The sequence below is a fragment of the Molothrus aeneus genome, chromosome 2 (assembly GCF_037042795.1).
Source record: "Molothrus aeneus isolate 106 chromosome 2, BPBGC_Maene_1.0, whole genome shotgun sequence".
In the NCBI taxonomy this organism is placed as follows: domain Eukaryota; kingdom Metazoa; phylum Chordata; class Aves; order Passeriformes; family Icteridae; genus Molothrus; species Molothrus aeneus.
Window position 1 is genome coordinate 67,877,208 of NC_089647.1, and position 11,006 is coordinate 67,888,213.

An 11,006-nucleotide genomic window follows, 5' to 3' on the forward strand; every position below is an offset into this window, starting at 1 on the left:
TGTGCCTTTTACAGAATCACAGAATCAATTAGGTTGGAAAAAACCTCTGAGATTATCATGGGGTATGGTAACACCCCATGTCAACTACAACATGGCACTCGGTACCTCCTCAGTGCTGCATCCAGTCTGTCCTTAAATACCTTCAGAGACAGTAACTCCGTTGGGCAGTCCATTCCAATATCCAATTACCCTTTCTGTCAAGAAAATTCTTCTTGATGTCCAACCTAAATCTCCCCTGGTGCTGCTTAAAACTATGTCCTCTCATCTTGTCACTGATTACCTGGGACAAGAGACCGACCCGGACCTACAACTTCCTTTCAGGGAGCTTTAGAAAGTGATAAGGTTTGTATGAAAGACATTCTGTGCTGTTCTTGTGAGCCAGCAAAGGCCTCCTGAAGATAAAAAAAAAGCCCTGTATCTCTCCTGAGGAAGACACATCAAGGTTGTCACCATGGCGACGTAATGAAGGAAAGAAAGTTAAAAGATACGGACTCTTGCTGGCTCACAGAATGACGTGGCTCCTTGGTCACCTACTGAGAACTTTGTTTCTTTCTTATAACCAATGGGCAGTGAATGTGTCTGTTAAATAAATGTAAATATCTTGAAAAAGTATAAAAGCAACATGTTGCTATAATAAATCTCTCTTGCACCCTTCTGATGGAGTCGTGGTACTTTGTGCTGTGTCGCGCTCGATAGCGACAAGGTTCCCCATGAGCTTCCTTTTTTTTAGGCGAACCGCCCCCACTTCCCTCAGCTGCTTCTCGTAGGACTTGTGCTCCAGACCCTCCACCAGCCTTGACGCGTCTCCAAAGCAATGCGTGAAAGGACAACGTTCAGAGGACCCCTGCTCCATCCGAACGATAGCGACATGTAGTTCCCTGGACCTCCAGAAAACTCAGTCGCAGTTCGGCCGGGTGACGTTTCTCACGGATGATTCTGCACCCTGCTGGCTTCCCTCGGGAGGAGGAGGAAAAGCACCCCCGCTCGGTCAGGCCCTGCCCGCAGCCCGGCCTCGGCGGGCACCGCCGGCCTCCCCGGCCCCGTGGGCGGGCGCGGGGGCGGCCCCTTCCCTCCCGGCCTCCTCCGGCTCCGCCGCTTCCCTGGCGGCTCTGGGCCCGGCTCTGCGATGGGCGCCGCTCGCTGCTCCCGGCTGCTGCCGCCGCTGTGGCTGCTGCTGCTGCTCCTGGCGCTGTGGGGGCCGCGTGTGTCGGGGGAGCCCCGCTCGGCGCGGCGGCGCTGGCCGGTGCCCTACAGGTGAGTGCCGCCCCCGGGCCTCGGCCGCGCCGCGCTGCTCCTGCTTCTCTGCGCCTTAGACTGAGAGGCCGTGGGAAGCTTCCCCTTTCAGATCTCGGGGTGGTGGTCACTGACACAGTGTTTGGCGTGTTCGGCTTGCCGTGGTGCCGTGCCAGGCCAAGAGCTGCGCTTGGTCTCTGCAGCGGGAGGGATTGGCTCCCCGGGAATGACTGCCCGCTTTAAACACGCTCCTTAATGCCCGCAGGAAAGGTGGTGGTGAGAAAATCGGGGTACGGGTTTGTTTTTTTCCTTTTAAATTTAACTTAACATCATGCTTCGTGACAAATGAAACGGTACAAAATCGCTGCTCCAGAGCTGCCTGACCTCCAGAATTCCTGGTGGTGTTGGGCCACAACTGCACGTTGTGTTGTGAAAACAGCGATTTGGCCGTGCCGAGGAAATGAGCCCCTTCAGAAGAAGCACTACGCTTAATTGTGTATTTTGTGCGGGTTTGCTGTTTGTAAAGGGAGTAGTTATCAATGTTTGACTGCAGCTTAATAATGCACACCTGAAATTTTGAGAGCTTGTTGTGCAATTCCCAGCAGTTAAATTTGTGTCAGGTGATGCCTGAAGGAGCTGGTCTTGCAGTCATGAGTTGTTGGGATTTTCCAGCAAGTTCAGGAATTACAAGACTGGGCCTTGGGATGGTCAGATTTGGAGAACAATCCTGTTGGTGTGAGATGCTCAGAAGTGTGGGGTTTCAGTGTTTCTTAACGTGCTCTTTACCTTCTTGTCACATGCAGTGCAAGGGGTAATTGAAAATATAAGGTGTGCAAGCTAGAAATAGGACTTGAATGTGTGGTTGGCCTAAGTTTTTGTTTTCTGTATGTTTTTTTCAGACATACTTGTTAGGGTTTGGGGATTGTTTTTCCCTTCTTTTTCTTTTCTTCCCCCCCTGCCCCCGGCTAACCAGACAAGATCTGGACAAGCTGTGCATGCCAATTTGTCATGGTATCAGGAATATAGGAGTGTTGTTTTAAGGGAAATACAGGAGTGACTCTAAAGGAACTTGGAACAGGAAGACTTGTTACAGTGGGTTGATCCTGGCTGGATGCCAAGTGCCCACCAAAGTCACTCCATTATTCCCCTCCACAAGTGGTGGGGAAGGAAAATACAGCAAGGTTCCTAAGTTAAGGACAGGGAGAGATCACTAACCAAATACCATCACAAGGCAAAACAGACTCAGCTTTGGGATATTAGTTGAATGTATTGCTAACAAAATAAGAGCAGAATAAATAAAAATAAGAAGTAGAATAAATCTTAAAAACACCTTTTCCCCACCACTCTCTCCTTCCCAGGTTCTGCCTCCTCCCCCTCGTGCTGCAGGGAGATGGGGAATGGGGGTCAGGCTCATTTCATCAGATGATGTTCCTGCAGGGAGAGGAGTCCTTCCCCTACTCCAGCGTGGGGTCCCCTCCACAGGAGACAGTTTTCCATTAAGTTCTCCAACCTGAGTCCATCCCACAGGCAACAGTTCTTCGTTAACTGCTCCAGCATAGGTCACTCTTCCATGCAATCCTTCAGGCACAGTCTGTTCCAACAGGGGTCCCCCAGAAGGTCACAAGTCCTACCAGGAAGCCTGCTCCAGCATGGGCTCCTCTCTCCATAGGTCTGCAGCCTGCTCTGTGGGGTCAAAGCATCCTTTAAGGGATCCACCTGCCCTAACATGGGTTTGTTCCACAGGCTGCAGGGGAATCTCAGCTCCAGCTCTTGGAGCAGCTCCTGCTCCTCCTTCTTCACTGGCCGTGGTGTCTTCAGGGCTGTGCCTCATACATATTCTAACCCTGCTCTTCTCTGGCCACAATTACATTGGTGCAGTAACTTTTTTTTACTTCTAAAATCTGTTATCACAAAGGTGTTGCTGTCATTCCTGATTTTCTCAGCCCAGTCCAGTGCAGGGTCCATCCTGGAGCTGGCTGGCATTGGCTTTGCCTGACAAGGGGCAACCTTCTGGCAGCTTCTCACAGAAGCCACCCCTGTAGCCACTCTGCTACCAAAACCTGGCCACACGCTCCCCCTACACTTGTCAAAAAGGTTCTTTGCTGTTTGACTATAGTGTGATAAGGAAGTGAATTGGGTCTTTGGTTTTTGAGGTTTGATAGGAATGAAATAGAAACAACGATTCCAACAACGTTCTTAGACCTCTTTATCTAAATTAGCATAGAGGGATTAATTATTTTTCTGGACTTTGCAATATTGTAGAGTCAAAATAGCTGTTCTGGGGGCCTCTTACTATAGAATAGCAAGAGCAAATTGGTCAATCCCCATGTAAATAAATTGCCAGGAGAATGTTTTTGAGGCAGATCTCAAACTATGCATTACTCAGCATCTGTGTGTCTCTAATCTGGTATGTCACCCTTTGTAATCCACATTATTTCCACTCCTTCACAATCAGTACAGTATGACTTCCATTTGTGAGCGTTAAGTCCTGAAGTCCTGTTTCTGCAGATGTGCACCCCAGCAGCCTTATGAACTTGTGTACTCCAATTGTTGCAGTGTCTGGGTCACAGAATCTGTCTTGAGGGGTGCTGGACATGTAAGCTGTCCCCCTCAGGAAGCCATGACAGGTACTCCAGCTGTGTTTGTCATTCTGTGTGCTTCTCTTTCTCAACACAGGCGCTTTGATTTCCGTCCCAAAACCGATCCTTACTGCCAAGCTCGCTACACCTTCTGTCCCACTGGCTCTGCCATCCCGCTTATGAAAGAAGAGGATGTCATTGAAGTGTATCGACTACAGGCTCCAGTATGGGAATTCAAGTACGGAGACCTGCTAGGACATTTGGTAAGGTGACTTTTTAACAAAGTTAGAATGACAAATTCAGCTGAATTTAACAGGAGCTGTTAAGAGTGGGAGCTGTAAGGTTGGGATAGGCTTGTATGGAAGAATATTAGAGCACACAATTAAAGCTGGGCTATCTGTAGGGCGGGTACTCAAAGACCACTGAGTTTCAAACAAAATGTACAGGATTCAGCTCAGCTAAAGACAAGAGCATGACCAGCATCGTTGGTGGGTTTGAACACATTCCCCCTGTAGCTGCATAATGAGTGCTTTGTATGCACCCCATTATGTCTTGGATTATTCTTGGATTATGTCTTTTCTTCTGTGCTATCACCACATCAAGAAAATACCTTTATTTGTCTCCTTATATCAGGTAAAATAGTTGCTTAGTGTTTTAATTTTTCTCTTGTTAAAATCTCACATATTTGCTTGTACATTGGTATCTGTCAGGAGCAGACAGCCAACGGTCAGAATGGTGGATCATGAGAAGTTGGTTGCTTTTACAGTTCTTTCTTGAGTGTTATGATGAGTATGGGATTGAAGTCTCCATTCATGGAATCATGCAAACATGAAGTCTCAGCTTTAGTAATATTTATAGTTATAGCAGTAGCAAAATTAATCTTCAAAGCATGATTCCTAATTAGTAAAGAAATGTTAGTGCATCAAAACCAAGCACAAAGAGTTAGACATGGGAATAGATTCAAATACTGTTATCTCAATTGTTAACTAAGTTTGGATTTATGTTTTTCTGTGCAGCTTTTAAATGAAGTATTTATATCATAGTTTTATGGCATTTATTAGAAAAATCTGGTTTTGGTAACTTGGTTCTGCTCTTTATTTTTCTGATACCCCCATGAAGTTAAGGATTCAAAAGACAGCTTGAGTCTTGATGATGAGCTCCCACTGAGTATCTTCTTCCAAATGACAGAATTTACAATGGATGGATAGACAACCACTGAGACAGCATGATGCTCTGAATAGTAGTGTGTGTGTGTCATGCAATCTGGTGTATTGTGCTTCAGTGTTACAGAATTCAAGATGTTATAGGAACTCCCTCCCCTCTTCTCACCCTGTTACAGAACAGCTCCTGAGCATCTTACCTTCTGTATAGGTCAAGCTGAAGTTGTTATGAAATCAATGTTTTGGTGGTTTGGTTCTTTGTTTTTTTCTATTTTCCAGAAAATTATGCATGATGCTGTGGGTTTCAAGAGCTCTCTAACAGGCAAAAACTACACAATGGAGTGGTATGAGCTCTTCCAACTTGGGAACTGCACATTTCCACACCTGCGGCCTGGCATGGATGCACCATTCTGGTGTAACCAGGGAGCTGCCTGCTTTTATGAAGGAATAGATGATGCACACTGGAAGGCAAATGGAACTTTAGTTCTTGTGACCACAATATCAGGTACATTTTAGAGGCTTTGGATAATGTTAATACAAAATATAGAGTCAGCCTTGTCTTCTGTAAAGCAGTATCTTTTAATTTATGTTCTGTAGGTTATTTGCAGCATTAGTCAATGATGCTGATTTCAGACACTCTGTTGAATACAGAAAGTAGCATGAGGCTGCTGCCTTTTGAACAATTCACACTGGAGAGTTGTTAAGTGAGAGTCATTTGGTGTTGCTGTACAAAAACACTTGAGTCTCTTGAGTGTAAAGCTTAAACAGAGTCATTATGGGCTCTTTTCAGATGGCTTCACCAAAACAAAATCTTCTATTGTGAAGTGGCAGATGACTGCTGAGATAGAAAAACTGTTGAAAACATGTTCATTATTGAGCAAACAAATAAGGCATATTTAGAAACAATCTCAAAGATATAAAAATATTAATCTCTATTTCTGTCCCCTTCATTATGTGTCCTAAAAACTGTGAAAATGTCCCCAGTAATAGGTCTCTGTCATATGTTGTAGAACAAACCTAGGCCTTACACTTCAAAATACATAGGTGATCACCAGAAGAGTTTCCTGCTGTATACTGATCACTGCAATCCTAAAATAAAAAGGTCATTCACATAAATCTGATTGATTGCTCTAGCAATAGAGTGAATGACTTACAAAGTTCACTGAGTGAACTTTGTTTGTAAGACATTTTGGGTGATGAAAACTGCTTAGTTTCTGAAGTTGGTGCAGTGTGAAAGACACAGTGGAGAGTCAGCTTACAGCTTTGTGTGTGCCCACTTCCACCCTTAGCAGCTTTGCTGGCCTCAGTCTCCACATCATCTATCCAGTGCTGCTAAGAAATCATAGGCAGTTCTTTAAACAAGGAAGTAAAGTGGAGCTGCTTTCCTGTGAGTTTGTAGTTCATGACTGAAGTATTTGATGTCTGATACAGTTGGATTCTTTTGTATGAATACCAAATTAAAATTTTTCAAACAGCTAGGAAACTTGTCATGTTTCCTCTCTCTGTGGATTATTGGATGCCCAAGAAAGGGGAGGCTATACTGGTGCCTCATGGAGGCATAGTTACAGTCTTCCTCACATTTCTTGCTTTCCATTTCCATGAAACTTTGAAGGAAGTAGCATTTCTGAGAGCTTTCAGTTGTCTGAATTTCACAATAACTGTCAGATTTCTAGTCAAGGAGGGTGAGTGGATGCAAGCACAGATGAACAGCATCATGAGCTGAACTTACTCCCTTCAGAGAGCTGGCAAAAAGCATCCCATCTTAGTGGTCTTACATCCCACCCATAATTTGGCTCAATTCAGCTTTGCCAGCTGTGCTAAATCAGCAGGGTGTCTCAGTCTGTGTCTCTTTTGTGAAGAAACATGAAAATTTCTGCTCTGAATTTTTGAATTTAGTTAAAACTTGAAGGGCAGAAATGTCTATTGTTCTGGTGAGCATTTTTCCAGCATCTCTTGTAGACTGTACTACCTCTGTCCTGTTTTCTGCATGGATAATGCAAAATGAGAATTGTCATGTTCTCTGGTGTTAGAATGTTCTGGCATAGTTGCAAGAAAAGTATCAGGAAAAGGAATTACAGTTTAAATAATCTGCATGTAAGTGTAGTTTATTCAGTGGGTTATCCCTTGCCCCTCTGACCTAAACCTTGTGTCTCTGTATGCTGAGGTAGTGTAGGTAAACTTTTGCAGTGGAGGCAGGTGAACCTTTAAACAGATGGAAAATATTTTGAATTCTGCATTTGTTACCTGATGTCTGCAATACTTACTTTCATCTCTTACAGGAACCATGTTTAATGAAATGGCACAATGGGTAAAATACGACAATGAGACTGGCATTTACTACGAGACCTGGACAGTTCAAGCAAGTCCTGACAAAAACTCAACAGTGTGGTTTGACTCTTATGAGTGCTCCAAGTTTATACTGAGAACCTACCAGAAGCTAGCTGACTTAGGAGCTGTATTTAGGAAGATACAAACAAACTACACAAGCATAATTTTATTCAGTGGAGAACCTATTTATTTGGGGAATGAAACATCTATTTTTGGACCACAAGGCAACAAGACACTGGCAGCAGCTATAAGAGACTTTTACAATCCATTTAAACCTCATCAGAGTGTCAGAGAGTTTTTTGTGGATCTTTTCAAAATAATTGATCGTGTTATCTTGAATCATCAGTTTTACCTCTTCTACAACTTGGAATACTGGTTTTTACCTATGAAGTCTCCTTATCTCAAAATAATTTATGAAGAGGTCCCTTTGCCTGTTGGAAGCAAAGCATCCTCTGGTATATGACGGTCTACTGAAGAACAAAACTTGCCTTTATGGCAAAAAATTCTTAAGGATTTTGGAGCGCTACCATGATGATGTGAAAGGGTTGTATGTTTCACTGCTGACTGTAAAAGTTGCATTGGGAAAGCTTTGCTGTACCAAGTGAAAGATTCAGCATTTTTTTTCTTACTACCTGTATAACACATTCATGAGTGCTTCAGCATCTCTGACCTGGCCAGTTTCTGTGTAAGCATGGCCCCCTGCTGCCTGAGGGGAGACTGCAGTGGCTCCTCTGGCTGAGCTCTGCAGTGCCAGAGGGGGAATGGGGAGGCAGCTGCCTGCTCTTGGCTCAGGGACTCTTTGCATGCATGGCCACGTGGCAGCAGATGGCATCTGGCCACCAGCAGAGGTGGGACACAAGTTACAAGGACTAACTCGCTCAACATGAGTGTCTGGATGTGTCCAGTTCCTTCAACATGTGCCTTACACTGCTGTTCCTGTAGTTCTCTGGTTTGTACAGCTGGGGCCTATGAACTATTCTCTGGTATTCTGGGACAGTGAATGTACTGGAGGATGGCATGGGTGATGCTTTTTCACCACTTTGCTTCCTTCAGCTGCACTGTAAACACCATACAGATGGCTCTTCTTCAGTTTCATGTGTGTTCTGTGACACAGATAAAAGCCAAACTGCCTGCCTTGATGTTGACTCATGCATAATTGCAGTGTTCTACCAGTCTACTATCTTGGAGTCTACTTGAGGCTTCAGTTGGGTCAGTTTTGTAGAACTTGTGTATATTCCTTTCAATTTTTTTTAAAAGCATAGAAATCTTAGTATGAAAGAGGTAATGACAGCTTGTGGGGCATCAACATTGGAGGTAAAAATCCATGCTTGTCACAGAGCTGCCTCTAAAATGTGACTGCAGCCTCTTGCTGGCAGTGATGTTTGCAGTAGTGGTGCTGTGCCAGCTCTGCTGTCCTTGAGTCCTGTTCCAGGCTCAGCTTAGAGCACTATGGCATCTACTTAGTTCCCTTTAAACCCAAGGGACCAAAGTGAGAGGAACACTGACTTTCTGCAAACTACTGAGGTGCCTGCACACTGAAAAAACACAGCTGCAGCAATGTAGTCATCTCCAAGTGTTCACTGCTCACTTGGATTTTTTTTTTTAAACTAGCTGTGGGATGAATTGTGCTCCTGCAGAAGTTATTGCTGCCTTGTGGCCAAGCAGGAACACAGGAACGAAACTCTGCAGTTTCATTTGGCTTGAGCCAAGCTAATACCCTGCTGCAGCCAGAGAGGAGAGTACACAGTGCTTGGATTCAAACAATAAGAATGGCAGAAAATTACCCTTGTATTCAGAAGGTCACTACAATTAATTAGTTGAATTGCATTATCATGTAATGGGATGAGCATGAAAGGTAATGGGAGAAGAATGAGAGGATGAGCACACCTCTCTTCAAGCTGCTACTTCCACTGGTAGGTGAAACTTCATCTTTTACCACAGACTGAAAGACTTGAGTCTTTTTAGCCAAAGTCACAGGCCCTTGTGACTGAGCTCAGCTTTAGATTAAGACACTGTCATGGTTTCACCCCAGCCAGCAATCGAGCACCACCCAGCACCACCAGGAAGGTAGTCCAGGAGGCTCTAGGGAAGTCAAAGGGGCTGCAGCAAGCCCATCTACAGCAGTTACATTCTCATTGATGCATGTTTTTATGTCTCTGAAACCCTCAGTGTTGTTAAACCCACTTTTGTCTTCCCAGGAAAAAGCCTCAACATCACAAACCACTGTTCAAAGCTCTGAAGGGGAAATAGGATCACAGAACCAAGCTTCTAAATCACACTGCCAGTGATGTGGGGATTGCTCCATGCCAGTCACATGTCTGTTTCACACTCTGAACACTATCCTCACTTTAAAGGTACTAATTTCCAATGCAGGAGCTGCCCTTTATATAACATACATGAGTTCCTTCTGAGGCCAGTATTTATGAGAGAGCTCTCACTTTCTTTGCTTCTCTCAGCTGGGAGGGTTTGTGTGTTAATTAATTGTTCAGACTGAATGCACAGCTGGCTGGGAATAAACTCCACCAGTACAAACTGCGGTCCTGAAGGAGGTGCTGTTGTTGCAGTTAAACTGGAATGATTGCACTAGAATGATTGAAGTTGTTGAGTGCAGTGCTCTCTTGTAGGTAGAATCCACAATCCTTGAGTTCGGCCTACAGAGTTAGATCCAAAAAAAACTAGAGAGGTGATAAATAGGCTAATTCTGCAAAGTTTAGACAAGCCCAGAATAGATCCATAAAAATGACACTTTTAAAAAGGAAGCATTAGGTGTCACGGCTTCTGTGCACCTGATGATCTGCTTGTGATGGAAAACCACCTATTCACCTCAAACACTTAAGGATGGCCTCCTCCTGAAAGTCACACAGGGAGCAATAGGTAGGATCTCACCTATTTCACTCACAGGCAGGTGGTATTAGCACTTGCTCAACAGGAGGAACCAGGGCACTGTCCAGACTGCCAGGCTCAAGGATAAGCCTGGCATTTTTTTGTGTCACTGTCACTCTGTCTTTACTCACAGTTTGAATACAGGACTTGTTCATCACTTCAGACTGTGCTTGGTCCTGCTCCCTCCTCCGATGCACACTGCACTTGAGGGCAAAAATATACAATCATTCTGTACTACAATGATTTCCAAGTCTGCACACTGGTCTTGTGTAAAACTGCTGCATTGCCACACCTGTGGGCTGCTCGGGGTTGTAAGCCACACTTCATTCCATGAGGGTTCTCCAGCAAAGCAGATCCTGGCTCATCATCCATCAAGGTCAAACGGAGTGTGCTGCTCCTGCTTCTCAAAGCACTGTGCAACAGAAGTCACTGGTACCAATGTTCTCTGCCTTCCCCCTCACAAACCCACCCCCAGATGTCCTGGATTAGGAGAGCTGCTGCCTTCAATATCTTAACTTGTAACCACTTGGATTTAGAGGTAAGATTTGTCACTGCACACATTAACTCCTACCCAAAACTGGACAACCAAGCCAACACCTGAGTTTTGTTATTCTGATAATAAGAAATAAAGGTGAGCTCGGGGAAAATTATACATCTATGACACTCATGTTCCTGTTTCTAGTGAACTTTGTGAGTCTGTGGTACTCTTTACTACTTGTGCCATGATTTTTATGTATTTGAATTGTTTCAACATCTAGAAGGCAAAAGAAGACATACTGAATTTGCTCAAAAAGCACTGTAGGCTTGCCTGGCAAGTTTATGT

General features: G+C 44.5%; 1 protein-coding gene across 1 annotated transcript; it reads left to right on the forward strand.

Moving 5' to 3' along the window:
• Window positions 1-1,090: 1,090 nt before the first annotated feature.
• CLN5 (CLN5 intracellular trafficking protein) lies at window positions 1,091-8,439 on the forward strand. The gene is made up of 4 exons (XM_066545088.1): window positions 1,091-1,254; window positions 3,910-4,075; window positions 5,252-5,477; window positions 7,252-8,439. Exons 1-4 carry the CDS (start codon window positions 1,127-1,129, stop codon window positions 7,761-7,763), a joined length of 1,032 nt encoding a protein of 343 aa, XP_066401185.1. The 5' UTR covers window positions 1,091-1,126; the 3' UTR covers window positions 7,764-8,439.
• Window positions 8,440-11,006: the final 2,567 nt, after the last annotated feature.